General features: G+C 46.0%; 1 protein-coding gene across 7 annotated transcripts in view; it reads left to right on the plus strand.

Annotated features, from left to right (window-relative positions):
* Fyn (FYN proto-oncogene, Src family tyrosine kinase) overlaps positions 1 to 18,934 on the plus strand; it is a 193,218-nt gene that overhangs the window by 145,959 nt on the left and 28,325 nt on the right. For 5 of the 7 annotated variants that reach the window (XM_063252372.1, XM_063252370.1, XM_063252371.1 and 2 more), the window contains 7 exons: positions 4,957 to 5,055; positions 7,765 to 7,868; positions 8,755 to 8,904; positions 11,407 to 11,571; positions 14,565 to 14,744; positions 16,321 to 16,397; positions 16,496 to 16,649. In XM_063252372.1, coding sequence (XP_063108442.1) covers positions 4,957 to 5,055; positions 7,765 to 7,868; positions 8,755 to 8,904; positions 11,407 to 11,571; positions 14,565 to 14,744; positions 16,321 to 16,397; positions 16,496 to 16,649 — 929 coding nt within the window. Of the gene's footprint in view, positions 1 to 4,956; positions 5,056 to 7,764; positions 7,869 to 8,754; positions 8,905 to 11,406; positions 11,572 to 11,983; positions 12,140 to 14,564; positions 14,745 to 16,320; positions 16,398 to 16,495; positions 16,650 to 18,934 lie in introns of all 7 variants that reach the window. The other 2 variants (XM_063252374.1, XM_063252375.1) reach the window with 2 other exon arrangements.

The raw sequence follows: 18,934 nt of genomic DNA on the forward strand, positions 1-18,934 counted from the left end.
CAGCTAGGAGCGACAGCTACCCAGCAGGTCACTGGCCTCCCAAGGCCTCCTTCCTACCCCATAAGGGAGATGAATATGGGTTGGGTTTTCTGTGATATGAGATTGAGACAGTGCACACGCACGAGGGCTCCCCAGAAAAACCCAGGCTCCGAGAAAATGGCACTGCCCCTCATCAGCAAGCTCGGCTTGCTGTGTCCACAGGAGCTCTGGCCGGTAGCGGGGAAGAAAGCTGCCAGGTGCAGAGAGCACACCAGGGATATTGTGCCATGCGGCCACATCTAGTGGCTTCTCCTCTGCTCTCTGGGAAAACTGGATTGAGTGGTGATAAAAGGTCTTAAAGACCAGCTCTTCAGCTTTCCCAAAAAGATAAGCACAAAGGGGTGTCTGCACACCCACACATCCGTGAGAGACGAGAGGGCAGGCACAAAGACGAACTCGGCTCCCTGAGAAGCGACCTCCTCAGGGCCGCCTCCTAGATGCTCTCAGCACTGAGGGCTTCGTCCTGAGGACAAGCCACCCATCGACAGTGGCATGGCTCACAGTACAGCGTGGCGATGACTGCTTAACAGTGCGCACTTGTCTGCTGCCAGGCATGTTTATGTTTAAAAAGTGATAAAATGCGAACATATACTGTACCACAATTTTTAAAGCACATAGCTTACTAAATTTTCACAAACTGCACATACCCGTGCAACCAGCAGCCAGGACAAGAAAGGGCACCTCCCGCACCACCCTAGAAGACATCTTATAGCTACAGGAATTTTTTAAAAATAGTAAACAGCTGCCGTTTATTGATGGCTCCTTATGTAGCAGCCATGTGCTAAGCTACAGAGGCTCTGGTTGATTCTTCAGGACAACTGTCTGGGGTATGTGTGGTGGTCTTCCCTTGACATCTGACCGGCTGACAGGCTGTAGGCCCAGCTCAGGGACTCGCTTGTGAGCATCAGGCCCTGCACAGAAGCCCAGATACCCCATCAAAGGCAAGTGAGGTGTTGGAGTCACGTGAAGATTTGGACATTTGGCTGGCTGGATGTGAGGAGGAAAGAATTCGGCTTTGACCTCTGCTATAAGAGTCTTTGTTGTTAGCTGGGGTTCTCAGATGTATGCTTGTAGTCAGTCTGTTAGCTTTGAATTCTGCAGTAACACCACTGCTCCTCCCCTGTCTATACAGTGTTGTCTAAATGGTGATGTCTATTAGACATTTAAAATAGTTTGGAAGTTTAAAAGATAAGTAGCAAAGCTGGGAATTTAGCTCAGTGGCACAAGCACCTGCCTGGCATGTGCAATGTCATGAGTTTGATCCCCAGTACCAGCCTCCCTCCAGAAAAAGATAAATAGCAAGAAGGTTCCTGTCTATGCTCCAAGTGGGCCGTGCATCAGGTTGTAGGACCCTGGGGCTGCCAGGTCCTGCCAGAGTCACATCCTGACCTCTTCCTTTATTAATGTGGAAAGGGTCTACCGCACTGTCACCATGCTGTTGGAGAAACCTTGGAAGGGAGGCCAGTCTGTCCCAGTCTGTATTATTCTGCAATTTGCATGCGTGGCCTTTGATGTTTACACAGGCTTTTGAGCCTCCCGTCCTCTTCTCTTGTTTGTCTTAGAAGAAAATATCACAAAAGGTTTTTCCCTCCTGATGCTTTTCCTTTTTGCTGGTGGACTTCCTCCCCCAGTGTGTCATCTGCGTGCCCTTTTTCAAGGTTACGGAAAAGAAAAACGAGATCTGTGCAACATCTCCGCTATCCCGAAGGCCAGGGTAATAACAGGGAGGAGAAGCGGTGACGGAAAACAAAGCACCAAACAGAAGCAGATGGCAGGCGGCTCCTCCCTCCCAGCCTCGCCTCTGGCTCTCAGGGCTGGCAGGGAAGGGGCTGTGTGCTCCCTGCTGGCTGCCACGCCTCCTGATGTGTGTCCTCCCACTCCTTGCCTTGGGGGGCCCTCCACGCCGACTGGGGCTCACAGATGTGCCCAGAGGCGGAGGCACTGCTGCCCTGTGCTCTCCAGCGCTAGAGCACCGTGTGTCTTCGGGGCATTGTTCAGCTTGCACCGTGTACACTGTGTGCTCTCGAATCCACCTGTGGCAGGCCCATTTTCACATTTCACGAGCAGAGATTTACTGTTTCAAGTTCTTTTCTCTCAGGAAAATAAATCCTGGTTTCAAGACCTCCCCAAACATTTGATAAAATTGTTACAGCTAAGTTCTCTGAAACTAAAGATGAGCTGCGGCCAAATTTGTTATCATCAAGTGATAATAAACCTGCTCCAAGGATAATAAAAAGCCTCCATGTCTGGGCAGATCAGGGCTGCCTTCTGCTGGCAGGGGCCACTTCCGTGCTCTATGGGGCGTTCAGGGCACCCCAAGGTCCCAGCTGTGGAGACAGGCCTGCGAGTGACACGGGGCTGGGGACAGGCTTTTTAAATAAGGTTGTAAATCAGAGGAAGACACTTTTTTTATCGGTACCAGGGATCGAACTCACGACTGCCTGCTTGCAAGGCAGGCACTTATGCCTCTGAGCTAAATCCCCAGCCCCCAAGGGAAAGCTTTATAAAAACTTAGAAGCCACTCTATGGCAGCACCAGGGGTTAAGTTGTGTATTTGAATCACATTAGCATGACAATTAAAGAATATCACACCAAGTGTGCATTAATGAAAACATCTGACTGTCGGAGCAGAGTAAAAAAGTGCAGGTTTAATAATGCTGATGCCCACAATAACTCAAGTGAAACAGTGCAGGGCGTATTGGAGGCCTGTTCTCCTCCGCCAGGGTGAGTCCTGAGCGTGTTACTTACGGCAGGTGAGTGGGTGAATGCAGGACGTTAAAACATTTCTTCACTTGCTCAGTCACTTCTGATAAACGTTTTTATCTGTATCAGCCTCTCTGGGCCCCATGTGAGTAAACTGTGAGGTAAATGGAGTAAAGTGTGATGTTTGCCAGTAATTAATTGAGTCTGCCATCTTGTGTCTCCTTTATGGAGAAAGTGACTTAGAAATAGAGAAGTCAACGATGGTACCTTTTTCACGAGTAACTGGAATTTCTATAATTAATGGAATTATGTAAGAAAGTCCGGACTTTAGAACACGCCAATATGTCATTGTAATCTCTGCTGAACTGTTTAGGTGTCTAGATCAAAATGGGATAGTCAATGCTGAATTCCAATCAGAAATTATTGTGTTTTGCTGCAAATATACTGGTTTCCCGCTCTCCTTGACATCCTCACAACCCCTGAAATCTATGCTAGCCTTTCATTTTCTCAATTTAATTCAGTTAGAACTAACCTGATGAAGGCATCGTGCCTTAAAAAAATATGCCTGTGCTACAAACTCTTCATCTTTCCCTCGCCATTTTGGAGCATTTCCCAGGTTGGAAGATTGAGGGGAGATGGATATTGTTATTTCTGTGATGATATGTCGCCATCTAGTGGACAGTCAGAGCACTAAACATTGTCACTATTAAAACGAAAGTACCATCTTCAAAGCCATTTCCTTAAATGTAGAATTTTAAACAAAGTAAATTCTTGTATACAGTCTTTTAGACTTACAACTGCTTGTATTTCTTTGGAGGTGCAAAGAAATGGAACCAGTGAAAACTGGATTTCAGTTCATGGTTTTAAGACTATCAGAACCATTCCCTCTCTTTGGATCGATCCTTTTGTTTAATGGGGTAAAAAGGAGAGATTGAAAAACCAAGCACAAGTTTTTAAAATCCCTACCAGCTCCGTGATTTCCACAAGCTGTTCTGTTATTTACGCCAGCGGTCCATCCCCAGAGCCCTGCCCACCATGGTTGTCTCCACTGGGCCATGGCTTGGGAAGCCCCACATGGTGCCTCACTCCCTGGTCACTGTTCAGAGGTGCCATCTTCGGGAACCCCAGAGGAAGGACCATGTATAACATGGGGCTGGTGCCACAGGCTGGGGAGGCTCATTCCCTGTCCCATGTCCCACGTATTTTCTTCCCTAGCTTTTGAAACAGAACTTGGCCAAAAATGGTCGTTTTAAAGAGGGGAGAGTTTTGCACAGATTTCTCTTGTCATCTTCAAGGACCAAAAACAGAGGAAGAGAAGGTCTGGACCTGTGGTAGCCAGGTGTGTGGTGCCAGGAGCGGTCACGTTGCTCCTGACTGCAGGCTGGACACACAGCCCTAGCCACAGCTGTGGCCCCTACACACTGCCCACGGCCCATCACCTGCTTGTTGTTAATGCGAGAAGCACACATGGCATCCTTGCGCTTGGTCACATGTGAGTCTACGTGAATCTAAGCATGTGCGCTTACACAGTTTAATCCATGGTTAGTGCTTCAGGCCGAGAGTATTGTAAGAGGCCCCTCTCACGTCTCCTGCAGACTCCAGGATGAGAGCATGTGGCGGCACACAGCAAAGGGCTGCAGCTGGGAATCTCAGCCCTGCGAGTGTTTGTACCTCCCCTGCCTGGGCCCACACCTCCCCTCCTTCCCTTGGCCACAAGCATGAGCAGGCCAGGGTTGGGAATGTTGGATGGAATGTCCTCTATTGTGTTCTTGAAAAATCCCACCTTCGGGAAGGTATGTCTCCCTGTTTCCATGACAGCATGCATCTGCCTCTCCCCAGGCCTCCTGACAGGTTCCCTCCCCCAGAGTATCTGCAGCCACGATGGTTTTCTAAAGGAACCTGAGGTGGCTTCTCTTCCCCATGCCCAGTCTGCCTCTTACCAGGCAGAACGCCTACACAGCATGGGAGCCTGCTGCTGGCCAGAGCATTGCATTTCACAAAGAAGGCGGAAGACAATACCAGGCCCGGCCCTTGGGTGACTCTGATGGGAAACATCACTTGCACAGCAGGAGCAGGCACAGCTCAGAGTTTAGAGAAAAGGAGCAGTCGAGGGGCAGAATAGCTTGAGAACAGTCTCAGACTTTTCACAGCATCAAGTCTGGCTATCAGATGCGGGATGGGAACCACTGACATCTGCCTCTCTCTTCTTTCCAGGGAAGGAGACTGGTGGGAAGCCCGCTCCTTGACAACTGGCGAGACCGGTTACATTCCCAGCAATTATGTGGCACCAGTTGACTCTATCCAAGCAGAAGAGTATGTTTTATTTTGTTGTTTTCCCATAACTACATGCTTTTAAAAGTTAATTGCCTCAGAAAAATGCCATGAATGTTTGGTAAAAAGGAGAAGAAATTCACTCCAGTTAAGAAATTGCTGGTTGAGGGGCTGGGGATTTAGCTCAGCGGCGCAAGTGCCTGCCTTGCGAGCACGCAGTTGTGAGTTCCATTCCCCAGTACCAAAAAAAAACTGTACAGAAATTGCTGGTTGTAAAGATATGGTAATTCTGTTTTATGCCTTGGTTTTTGTCATGTCTCTGCAGTGCTTGTGCTGTTATTAACCTAATACTTCCTGATAAATCTGCTCATTTTTAATTTATACTCATTTTGAAAGGAAATTTTATTTCAGCATCCTTAATGAAACACAATACAACTTATTGTAGATAAAAAGACATTCATAAAAAATACGGTGAAATTCTTACTATTGCACATATTATTGACAGCCCCAGATTGGCATAGTCTGCTCCCTACGGGAGGAGGGTATAATTATTAAAGTTTAACATAAGATTTTCTCCCTTGATGTAATCAGGAATAGTAAAAATACTGAAAAAACATACCTTCCATGTTCCAGTGAAAATATTTCATGTACAATGCATCCCGCAACTTGGGAAATCCTGTAGCGATAGATTTCCAGTGATTCTTCCTTTTGATTGGGGTCTCAGTTGCTTTTGATAGTACTATTGATGGGCAGATATTTGGCCCAAATACTCTACTGAGAGGCATTCAGGAAAGTGGTCAGTAGGCTGAGAAGTTCTAGAAGGGATGACCACTGTCCCTTCTGACTTGTGGGCGTGAGCGGGCACTGCCAAGGAGGCATTTGCTGCTGTGACTTCACCAGCCCTGACTCTGAGCTGGGAGGAGGGATCGAGGGCAGTGATTTCCCAAGTGCAGGGAACTGGCCTCTCCCCTGACACCTCCGGGACCTGCGGCACTAGAGAAGGGGCAGAAAATAGCCAGTCACTGAGCCCAGCCTTTGCTTTGTTATTTAATTCTGCTGTGGATTTGTTTAAGCACTGCAAGGAGGATTAGATTCTACCCCTAGCCAAATCCCCCACCGGCTCCTTCTCTCACCTTTAATTCCCTTGTGTTTCCTCTCCTAAGAAGCTGTGTTTTGTCCCCCCCCCCCAAATACTCAATGGTTCTGAGCTGGGTTTTTTTCTTCCCTCCTAGAAAATGTATCTCATCATCAGTGAGAAAGGTCATTTGTATCAAATTTATATTTTAGGGCGCATTTGCAAACATCTGTGTTGTTTCAGAATAAAACTTCCACCAAACGGTAGCATTACTTGGACTTGAACTAGGAACCTGCTCACTATACAGTTAAATTTTATCTACAGTGATTGGTTTTATTTTGCTTTAAAAGAATAAAATATTTTAAATAATGCCTATGATTTTACTTATGCAGTCACTGAGTGTTACCTTAAAATACTACTGTCCAGGTGCAGTCCATGTGACAGAAAGTCCCGATTTGTACTTGTTTTATGCAGCATTTTAATTGGATTATTGACAAAACCCAGAAAGGCGACTCTCACAAATAATTGGTGTAATATTCTTTGTATCAATGGTGCTAGATTAGGGCTTGTGACACATTGTTGTACTTCCGAAATCATTGAAGAGCTGACACTTGCTGTTTTTCCTTATCGTCAGTGAAATTCTTTCATTCACAAAGAGTTTGACAGTGAACACGTAATAGCTATGTTTAAGTGTAATGAATTGGAACTTCATTTAAGAGTCTGGATCCTTTCACAGTTTAGCACTCTAAAAATTGTTCCTACGCAGATTCCAATGGAACGCTCCAAATTCTCCCTTGGGTTCTCCGCGCACCTGCTGCTCATTCAAAACCTAGTGCAGAAGTGTAAACCAGTCGCCAGGGGACTGGGCTTGCAAGGACAGGGAGCAGATAAAAGACAACAGTCTGTGGCGATGCCTCCTAACGGCACAAAGCATCATTAATTTGTTCCAAGGAATATTAAAATTCCTACACCACCAAGTCATTTTTAAGGAATGCTCCTTGAGTGCACAGATCTGAAGCTCACACAGTCAACAGTCCCTGCAGCTGTGCCAAAAGAGCCACGGAGCAGATAACAGAGCAGGAGCCTGGGGACACCTGTGGCTTATCCAAGTCCTCACGCTGGATAGGAAGAGCAAGTCAAAACAGCATCCAAGGGTAGCCATCATTCAAGTGTAGACTTGGTAGCTTTTTTCAGAGTTCCAGTAGGGAGGAGTATACTGCAGATGTCATCCATCCTTGTTTACCTCTTACCCATTCGCAGTGATTTCTTCATGTGCGTGCGTGTGTGTGTATTTTCCAAGCTTGATTAGTGATCTTTCTCCACACTAAGACTGTTTTGTTATTTTCCAAGGGTTGTAATTATACTCGGAAACCAAGGGTACACGAGCACGGGAAACATCTCCTGTAGTTGTCATTTCAAAACAAGGTCTCTATGCATGCAGGTGGCAGTTTTATGCCAGTTCTGTCCTCCTGGAAGGAAGGGAAACAACCCACAATTCAAATCTGATCTTTTTTCAGAGTCAAAGAGATGGAGTAGGGATAGAAGCAAGGATAGATTGAAAGATAACTGAATGGAGCTAGAAAAACATCTCCATCAAGGCAGAGGGCAGAAAAAGGCTGTGCATTCAGTTCTGTACATGACTGCCATAAAGCATCTTTGCTTGATCTCATTTAAAGGTGGTACTTTGGAAAACTTGGCCGCAAGGATGCCGAGCGACAGCTTCTGTCCTTTGGAAACCCAAGAGGTACCTTTCTTATCCGAGAGAGTGAAACCACCAAAGGTAAGATAAGGGGCCAGAGAAGTTGGCTTGTCACTGAAGTCTGTGGATTAGTGGGGGGGTGAAAGGCTTATCTGTAATGTACCAGGATTTTAAGTGGCACCTCTCCTCCCTGCCTTGTGAGTGGAGTTCTGCTTTTAGTTTCCCCTGGAGGCTCTAGAACTGCAGACGGCATGGAACAGAGCTGCAGAGCCTCAGAGCTGAGATTTCTTCCTGAGCTGGGCTCTGGGCAGCCCCCCTGCTCCTAGGCACAGATCACAGTTTCAGAAGTTCTTTAGAGTCAGGAGTTTTTAAAACTCTTAGTTCCCCAGGCACCAATCATACAGGTTGTTTTTGTTTTCCTTTTGTTTTTAGTAACTGAGGATTTTTGCTCTTCCTTTGTGTTATTTAACAACTCATTAAAGCCCACCAGAGGAGGCAGGTAGAGGAGAAAAAAGGGAGGTGGCCTTGTAGCTCTAGCTGTCAGACCCTGGTGATGCCTGTGCTGTGTTAGGAGGGAGGCAGAACTTTGAAGCCTACTCTAGAGGTTGCTGGTGGATTTCCTTTGTACAGGCTGCCTTCCTGTCTGCCCCGGCCCCCAGAGAGAGGAACCCAGGGAGGTGCACTCAACCGGGACTGGGGCTTCTCTTGATCTTCCCCTGCAGGAATTGGGCCTGTACTGAATGAGGCAGCACAAGTGCACTGGAGAAAGGATGTTAGAAACATAACTGGGGAGCTCCAGCCCCAAGGGCAAAATTATTTCATTGCTTAAAAAAAAAACAGCGATGGAGTCTGGCTATGTGAGACAGAGAGATAGAGAGAGAGTCCATGCTATAGTTAATCAGAATAGGCAAAAGCCAAACTGGTAGTCTGAATCCCTGGTGCTGCTCATGCTCTGCGTGTTTGTTAGGTGCCTACTCACTTTCCATCCGTGACTGGGATGATATGAAAGGAGACCACGTCAAGCATTACAAAATCCGCAAGCTTGACAATGGCGGCTACTATATCACCACCCGGGCCCAGTTTGAAACGCTCCAGCAGCTTGTGCAACATTACTCAGGTAACACTGACTCCACCAGCGAGGCAAATGCTGGAGGGCTGGCTGGACATGAAACTCCCACAGGAGAGGGAAAGGGAGGGGTGACCAAGACAGAGATGCCTGTAAAACTGTTCCATTCTGCTCTGCTCTGTCTTGTCTTGTCTTGTCTTGTCCTGCCAGCCCCTGATGCTGGGGCTTGGCTGAGTGGCACTGTTGTTGTGTTTCTGCCAGTTATTATGAGTTCCACATCTGTCAGAAGATTCTGTGACATTGTAGTTGTACATATAAAAAGTAGGAGGTTAAATCTTTAAAACGGTCCATTTTCAGCTCCATCCTAAAATCCTCGAGTTAACCTCCTGCTCCCCTTTCTGTAAAGAGCATGAGGAAGGGTCTCCGGGAGGGCGTGTCCCTGGGGACTGCTCCAGGAAACACTGGCTCCTGCCAACACTTCTCACTCAGCTCTGCTCCAGGACAGCTGCGTATGCCCTGAATGCAGGTGACGGGGAGCCATCAATCCTTTGATCAGGTTCTATTTTCCCCGAGGTTCTTCCGTGTCTAACTAGAGTTGGCCTCACGTGACCCACGGCTCATTCATGTGTCACATCTATTGTGTCGAAATCCTTAAAGGTAGACTAGTCTCTGTCCTAACACCCACTTGTTACTATTATTTCGTTATTCCTGGAAGCCAAACTATGAGGTGAATGGGGATGTGGCTTATGCACGTTACTAGAATGATTTTCTGTAAAATCGTCAAATTGCTTGCTTGCTTTCCTTGGTTAGCAGATATATCCAACTCTACAATATATATAAGCCAGTGGATACGGAGACGAATACACATGTACAGATTCGGGTCTATACCACAGTAAGCGCAGGAGGTTTCGTGTGACCCATGTATTCAGTTTTGTTCCTGGCAACAGTGGCACCACTCCAGAATGTCCAGCTCTGACCTCTACTGTTGCTCTGCACATTCATTGACAAATACGTGTGGGAAGTTTTTTTAAGCACGAAAAAAGCTTATCTGTTGAAAACACAAAAAAATGCCTGTATATTTATCCTGATCACTAATGAGCAATTGAAAACCTTAACAGTACTTGGTCCTGATTGGCTCAGGGGTTCCCTGTCTTGTTGGTTTATGTGATTCTAATGAAATATTTGAGAGAAATGGAGCAGAATTTCTCCCTGAGCTTAAGTGATAGACTCAAAATGTCTGCATGTTGTAGGGATTCTTCAAATGCTCAAAGATATTTCATTACAGCCAAGCATCAGCAGGATCCCCAGGGTTTGGATCATTTGAAAATCCTGTGTTGGAAAGGGCACCTTAATAACGTTGTAAAGCTGGAAGGAGGGAAGGGATATGAATGAAGAACAATAGACATTTTTTAAACTCAGGGGAAAAAACCATCTCAAGTTAGATTTGTTTTTATATTGGCTTCTCCTCTTCCCTCTTTCTCTTTTGCACATAAAATGCTTCAGAAATATTGACACATAAATAATCTCCTGCCTAAATATCTCAGAGCCTGAGAAAGGAAGGGAAAAAAAGAGTTACAGTCAGATCTCAGACAGGCAGCAGGCTTGTGTTTGCTTTGCCTGGACCTGAGAGCTTCCAAAGAGTGGGGGCGCCTCCCTCCTGGAGGCCAGCTCTGTGCTGCTTTTGTTACATCCCTGAGTTCTAGCTCTTTGTTGGTTCTTCTCCCCTGATTTTGTAACTTGATATTTAGTCAATTTCCCCCAACCATGCTAGATCTTAAAAGCTATATTCTTTTAGAAAAGAAAGGACAGGGGAAGAGCCTCCAATAACCTCTTGTGTGCCATTTTTCCCTCCTTTTTCAAATCCTTGAGTTTCTGCAAATGTTGGTTTCCATTCTTTTTCCTTTCAATCCACACTGCTAAGTTACATGTAGGAGATTGTTTTTTGTTTTTAATAGACAATCACAAAGAAGCAATGCAGGCATATCTGACTGGTAGAATGGAATCAGAATGCCCAAGAAATCTCCAGAGAAATGTGACATCTTTCCCCTCTAGGTTTAATATTCAGCCTTATTTGTTCGTAACAATCAAGGAATCTTGCACTGAGGTTACAGCTTTAAACCTAGGAAATACAGAGCCTAGAGGGAGAAGAGGACAGTCATACAGACATGCTTTGGTCCAAATGTACTTTTTTAAATCAGTGAGGCCATTTTTAGCATCCCAGAAGACATGTCATTAGCACCTTGGGCTAAAAACAGTATTCTTACTTATGAGTATAAACATCAAAACATTCTGTGTCTGTGTCTGTGTCTGTGTCTGTGCATAAACCATGTCCCACCTGGTGACATGGGATAGTCTAAGTTGAAAATGCCCCCGTCCCACTGCTAGTGAACGTGTGTCACCATGTGGCGTCTAACCCAGGTGTGCGCGGTTGTTTGTGGACACAGCCTGCCCAGGTACGCTGTGCCCCGAGGGGCGGGATTTGCACCTGTGCGTGTCATTGTTACATGTGTTCTGCTCTTCTCTCCTCTCATGCTGCTGCCCCTGCTCCATCAGAGAGAGCTGCAGGTCTCTGCTGCCGCCTAGTAGTCCCCTGTCACAAAGGGATGCCACGGCTTACCGATCTGTCTGTCAAAACCAAAGATGTCTGGGAAATCCCTCGAGAATCCCTGCAGTTGATCAAGAGACTGGGAAATGGGCAGTTTGGGGAAGTATGGATGGGTATGCTGAAACTCAATTACTCTTACTATTAGCTTCCTGGTTTGGAAATCCCAAACACCAAAGATGGAAGGTGAAAACAAAGACTTCATGTGCTGGGAGAGAGTTTGAATTACTCTAAATGGACAATAATGACTTCTATTTCAAAATTGGACAATTTCTAGAAAAAAAAAGATAAGTTGGCAAGACCTGCAGAACCCCCAGGTGGGGGTGCCGTTACACGAGCCTTGGTTCGTGAGCCAGTACATGGTAGAAGGCGCATTGCAGCCTATGTAATATGTCTTGCCTCTGTTTCCAGCTGCAAATATTGGTTGAATGTTGCCCTGTAGGGCAAGTCACCTTCCATCTTTCCTAGTGCATGCATGATTATGGATTATAAGGACTGTGTTTTCTTTATTAATTCCCTTTCCTGTAGAGAAAGCTGATGGTTTGTGTTTTAACTTAACTGTGATTTCATCGAGTTGTGCCCCACAAACTTCTGGATTGGCTAAAGATGCTTGGGAAGTTGCACGTCACTCCTTGTTTCTGGAGAAGAAGCTGGGGCAGGGGTGTTTCGCTGAAGTGTGGCTTGGTAAGGCAGAGGGTGCACTTGGTTTCGGCTGCATCTCAAAGCCAATTAAAAGGACAGTGTTGAACAAACACACTCACGCATAGCCATGGGACAGCCTTGACCTGGTTAGCTAGATGGTCACGGGTCATCCAGATTTCCAGGATGTGGTGATACCCAGCTGTGCTCTGTTGTCATCCATGTTGTGGTTAATTAAGCACCTGCCAAACGGGAAACCAATATATATGAAAGTGACACTTTCCTAAGAAATGGGAAGGTAAGATATTGTACATGGGCAGCGACACACACCAAGGGCTTTTTCCTCACCAGGCCTGGTTTGAATCCTTAAGAGTTGATTAACCATTAATAAGGGGTGATTTAGTATCTGGGAGCCTCAGTTCTCTCATCTGTAAAACTGAAGCAGTACCTGCTTCACGGGATTATTTTGGGATTATGTGGGGCAGTATGTTTAAAGTCCCTTGGAAATAGCAGGCATTCCTCAGAATTGCTTTCATAACCACTTTGGATCAGTTGCAGCTTTGCTTAGAGGCAATCAGTAGAATTAGACCCCAGGAAAAATGTTTGTCAGTAAAGCAGTACTAAAGTTTATGGAATCCCCCTTCCTGAGAGTCTATTAAAAACAACATAGTTAGGCCTGTGTAGAGACTTTGGGTAAAAAAGGCCTTGGCATGTAGTAAGTGCTATACAGATAGGTGCACATGGATCGACAGAGAGAGAGAGAGAGATGCAGTAATAGACAGCACTACAGGTAGTGCGTATCTGCATGCTTAGCTAGCATATACTGAGACACGTATGCACGCATGCATTCACCGTTATAAATAGGAGTTCAGATTATTGTCTCCCTCTCTGGACTTCATGTATTGTAAGAAATATTTGTATTTTCTTCTCTGTTACTCACCCAATTCATAATTGAAGCTGTGAATCCTAAGAATTTTAATCGAATCATTCACATAATCAGGAAGAATTGAGCCTTTGAGAAAATTTATTTTCAAACTTTTATTAATTTTAAATCATTACCCAGACCACTAAGACTGTTTCTGAGGAAATGTAAACAGTACCCCACCGAAATCAGGGGTGCCAGTGGACTTCCCAGATTGCTGTTAGACAGGCGGCTCTCACAGTACGTAAATCTGAAAGCTGCTAAGACTTCGATCACAAAGGTCAGGTACAGATTGGCAAATTTCTCACTGACTTTTAGAGGCAGGTGCTTTGTAACATCTAAAAGCACTCTTTTTAAACCACTGGTTCTTTCATAATTTATATTTTTGTAGGTTGCAAGTAGTTATAAGAGCCACATTTTTAACAGAGTAATAAAAATTGCTCCAGTTTTCAGAATCCCTAGATCCTAAAATCATAGATTAAATAAAATACGAATCTTACCTTCTCTTTTAAGTAGAAAATAGCAGCTTTTGCTTTTCCCTTTATAAAATTATTCTTCAGAGCCAGGTGAGGCACCACATGGCTGTAATCCCAGCACCTGAGAGGCTGAGACAGAGGGTTACTGTTCAATTTGAGGCCAGCCTGAACTGTATAGCAAGACCCTGTCTCAAAAACAAAAGAACAATAAAACAAGGATTATCAATAGGATACACACAAAACCCAGTGTTTGGTTATGTTTTGTTTTAATTTTCTAACTAAAAAAAATTCAACAGATAATCCAATCCTATTCCTGTATTTTACAGATGACATAACTGACTATATCTCAACTGGCTCTTGCTTTGGATCAGCTAGATATGTTAACCTGGGAAGTTTAAGCATTTCTGTTGCCCCCACCTGCTGTCTAATTTCCCCAGTCCCCCTGATTAAAGCAATTGCTCTCTTTGAGGCTGAGCCTTTGCATGCCTTAGGGATGTCCTGGCCTGGGGGAAGAGTTGACAGGGAGGCTGGGAGCCCTGGTAGTGCGTATCTGCATGCTTAGGTCAATTGCGCAAGGACTCAGTCAAGTAGCTCATCCACTGCAGACAGCTGAAAACCTACTCAGTTCCCAAGCATCCTCAGCGTGTTCCCATGATGCCCTTTGAATGGTGTAACACATCAAATGGAACTTAGTCTAATTTCTTCCATGCTCACTGCATGACCCACAGAATGGTTATCAGATTGTCAGAACTGTTCTAAACCCTGGACAGTCTTCACTGTTAAACAAGAGGTCCAGTGCTTTTGATGCAAATTTGTAAACTTGTAGCTTAAATAGACAGACAGATAAAAATTGAAAACAATAAATAACACAGCCATAAGTAAATTCATTTTTCTATTGAAATACTTTGACAGAGTCCTTGCAATCGACTGTCTTTGTTCTCAAAAACCATATCAGGTTTTAAAAACTTAAAGTCCAGTTTTAGCTATTAATGTAAGCAGCGATTAGCCTAAAACTTTTTCTTGTCCATCAAGAGGATCTTTGGTTTGACTTAATATTGTGGGATGTTTGTAGGTACCTGGAATGGAAACACAAAAGTAGCCATAAAGACTCTTAAACCAGGCACCATGTCCCCGGAATCGTTCCTCGAGGAAGCACAGATCATGAAGAAGTTGAAGCACGACAAGCTGGTCCAGCTGTACGCGGTGGTGTCTGAAGAGCCCATCTACATTGTCACCGAGTATATGAACAAAGGTCAGGAGCTGCTTCCGTCTCCATCCACCCTGGCTCACAGGGCTGTTTCGGGCACAGAAATTTAGCTGCCTGCGTGTTTTTGAGCCTAGTTTCTACCGAAGTCCAGCATCCGTTTGTGCTGGAATGAAAATGCTTTAAAACAGACCAGCCTTGCCTTTATCCTCCAGTCCTGTGACATGCAGGGCCACTGCATGGTGCACATGTCAGGAATTCAAGTTTCGCTCTATAATTAAAACATTCACCTTAATGCTAGGTGTGATACAGAGGCTTTGATCATTTGCTCTGACTTGGAATGCAGTAACTTATGTTAAATTTCCTTTTCGTAGGGCTAGACAATATCACTGATTTGTGGACTGTTTAGTCTCCATCATTTCAACATCTTTATTTTTTTTTCAGCTCTCTCCTTAAATATCAGATGAAAAAAAAAAGAACACGTTTTATTCTGTGTGTGTGAGTGAGTGTCTTTATAATCAAACGCACATTGTTGGGGAGGAGGCCAGAGATCTCTTTGTTTTGGAAAAATAGTTGAACAAAACAAGAAACAGCCTTAAAAGGCAAGGCATTGTACATCAGAAGACACCAGCCTAGTTTTCTTTGCCACGTACTTTGTTTTAGAATACAGATGGAATTCTTCCTGGCAGACTGTTTGTCCTCTGTGTATCCAGGGTTATTTTGTAAATAACTTTATGATTAAAGCATCGCTGATGGCCATCACGATCCTCTGGCCCCTGCAGATGATTATTGCTGTCTTGGTGCTAGTTCTGGGCCTGCTCAGGCTGCCTCACCGCACTGGCTGTGAAGCCCCAGCTGTTCTGTTTCAGACGTCTGATTTAAGGCGTGGCTGGCTATGACCTAATTAGGGGGAGCTGCCTGCCCCACACACATTCCTCACGTATCTTTTTCTTGACTTAAAATCTGTACATACGCTAGGGCAGTAATGCTCAGACTTTACACTGTACTGGAATCACCTTAAAGCACAGGCTTCGGAGCCCAGCCTCCAGTTTCTGCTTTACTAGACCTGGGTGGTGCCTGGGACTCTGCATTTCTGGCAAGCCTGCTGGTCATACTCAAGACCACATTTTTGGACCATTCAGCTGGGCTCAGTTTTCCCCATATCGTTTCCTTTATGCAGAGCTGATGGGGGATGAGCTCCAAAGAGTACAGATCCCCACATGCTCCTTGTAAGATAAAAGGATACTAAGTTTCGTTTTTTTTTTTTTTTTTTCTTTTTTTGACTTTTTTAGGAAAGTATTCCATGTTTTGTCTTTTTTTTTTCTTTTTTTGACTTTTTTAGGGATACTAAGTTTCATTTCCTCTTTTATCATCGTCGTTGTTGTTGTTATTGTTGTTATTGTTGTTGTTATTCTAGAAATAAAATCAATATCATGTACTTTCAAAAGGTGAAACTTGCCTTGCAGTATGTAGAATTTTTTTTTCCGTAGCTTCCTCTATAACCCCCTTTTTTATTGATGGTGTCAAACCATTGGGTAAACTTTCACTTATAAACCAAGTACTTCTCTGTGGGGAATTTTTATCTTTTAAAGTGCATTGAAATGGGTTTTTGTTTGGTTCCTAGGAAGTTTACTTGATTTCTTAAAAGATGGTGAAGGAAGAGCTCTGAAGTTACCCAATCTCGTGGACATGGCAGCACAGGTAGGCTGCTGGTGCCTGATTCGTGCCACAGACGTGACAGCATCTCAGTGCGTCGGGTCAGAATGTGATGGTCGCGCCCTCTCCCCTGGTTTCCACAGGTTGCTGCAGGAATGGCCTACATCGAGCGCATGAATTATATCCACAGAGACCTGCGATCAGCAAACATTCTAGTGGGGAATGGACTCATTTGCAAAATTGCTGACTTCGGATTGGCCCGGCTAATTGAAGACAATGAGTACACAGCAAGACAAGGTGGGCACTTGACTGATGATGACTCATGATTACCTTGACAAATGGTAGCTAATTACTGCGCAACCTGCTCCCTTCCTGTCCCTTCCGGCAGAGAAGATCTGAGATGTCTTTCTTTCCTGGCTTTCCCTTTTCCTCGTTGGTCTGGCAGGAGTTTGACGGCACTGCAGGTGGGAGAAGCAGTGTTCTAGTGGATGCACGAGGTACTCGCTGTGTTTCAGTGAGTGGGGTCCGCTCCATGGCCTGCTGCTGCCCACCTCCTCTCAGTATCCAGGCACAGGAAAGTCTGCTTCTGTACAGAGGGCTATGGAAAGCAGGGTATAAGTCAAGGTCAAGTTCATTGCTCGGTCAGATTCCCAGCAGAAAGCAGGAGGCACACTCAGAATGGAGAAGGAGTCTGCACAAAGGGACAGGCAGAATTTGGGAAAACCGGCAGGTCATGGTGTGCTGCCTCAGAGCTGTGACAGTAACAGAATGAGGGCCCGACTGGCAAAGGGCAGGCAGCGAGAGCAGACATCAGAGCGACAGGGCCTTCAGTAGAAAGGGGTGCAGGCACACATTGGAGATTACGCCGGCCAGCTTTTGGGCCTCCTGCTGAGCCCAGTGGAAAGCCAGAGGTCAGAGGGCCCCACCGGTGACTTTTCGTGGGTCCAAACTGAGAGAAGAGGGGTGGAAAGAAAGTCTCAAGGGACTGTGGCCAGAAACAGCAAAGTCCCTCAGAAAGCTTCACTGGCTGGCGTCGTCTGCCTGTACAAAAACTCTTAGATGTAAAACACAGCCCAACCCAGCGGCCACTGCAGCAAGGCAGGCGTCAGGGTGCATCGAGAGCAGATGCCAGGGAGGAATTCCCGGGAGCGCTCCTGTGTTCCTGGAGCTTCACCTAGCAGCCACCAGGGGACTGTTAGAATTAAGTAGGAAGTCTTTGCTTAAGTGTAGGCTCCTGTGTCAGTTATCGTGCCATGAGTTGGGGAAAGGAGGTGGCTTTCAATGTTGTTGTAAAGTCATATGGTTCCCAGCGAGGCTGACCAGTGGCTGGAGTGCAGGAGAGGGTGCTGCTTTCTACAGAATTCCACAGTGGCCATCTCTGGAATCCTCCTCCTCCTCTCCCTTTTGATTCTTCATTTCATGCCAGCTCTCTCCTTTTATTAGACTCTGAGAATAGAAACATTCTTAGCAGTCTCAAGTGATGAGGGAAAATGTTAAACCAAGACCCTGGCGGGTACGGATACCAGCCAAATGCTCGATTGCATGTTGGTCAGACAGCTCAGCTATTTGAATTTCCCCGGCACGTGGCAGCTCTTGTCCCAGTGCCAAATGCCCAAGCAGCAAGCACACGCACGCAGATCCAGATGGCTGCCGAGTCTCTGATCAGAGGCACCCAGCAGCCTTGGCTGGAGCAGCAAGGCAGCAGGGCGAGGGCACCTGGCAGTGAGGAGGTGAGCCGAGGGCGTGTGAGTGCCCACGGGCTCCGCCTTGCCCCGTGTGACCCCTCAGACCTGCAAAGAGAGCAGGCTAAGAGCACCGTGAGACTTGGAGATTTGTTTTAGGAAGGGCTGGAAGGAGACCAGATAAGCTTTTCTGTGTGGGAGACTCAGTGCCGGGAAGCACTTTTTCCGTCCCCCTTCCTGGCTCTGTAGAGTGTGTGGTTGAAGCACTGATAAATGGGAAGGGACCAGGGGCCAGTGGAGGATGGGACCCGTCTCATTCCCTGGAGAGGGACTTTCCCTGGCTGGGCCCAGTGAGCAGTGATCCCAGACTCCGCCCACATTCTGTGTCCGGGGGTCTTTCTGGTGATTTCCCCACCACCACCTCGTTCCCCCTGCCTGGACTCCTTCTGCAAGGTCGGCTCCGTGCCCCTCGGGCTACTGCCCTCTACTTCATTTCCCAGTGGGCGATCCGAGCCTGCCCTGTTAAAATGTGTGTTCCTCCTTCTTTCCTTTCCCAAACACCTTCAAACGCATGCTGAACACTGGAAAGACATAAATACAGAGAAATAAATGACCTGGAGGACTGAGAGGGGAGGGAGACAAAGCCTGTGGAGCCGAAGATTTCCAAATAAAGTAAAAGAAATGCTGTCCTACGCCAGAGGGAGAGGAAGGGGCAGGGGCACATGTGAAACACCTCCAGGGACACAGCGGGCAAGGGGGCAACATGTATGGGGAGGGAACCAATAAAAACAGACTCTGAAGGCCCAGGTCACTTACAGAGTCACACAGTAGAAAATGGCAGTCACAATTTGAATCCAGTTTGAAATAACGATTTACATCGACCCTCTTAAAACTGTGCTC

Source organism: Cavia porcellus, unplaced genomic scaffold, assembly GCF_034190915.1.
Source record: "Cavia porcellus strain 051 isolate PalLab524CR breed Dunkin Hartley unplaced genomic scaffold, mCavPor4.1 scaffold_7, whole genome shotgun sequence".
NCBI lineage: Eukaryota > Metazoa > Chordata > Mammalia > Rodentia > Caviidae > Cavia > Cavia porcellus.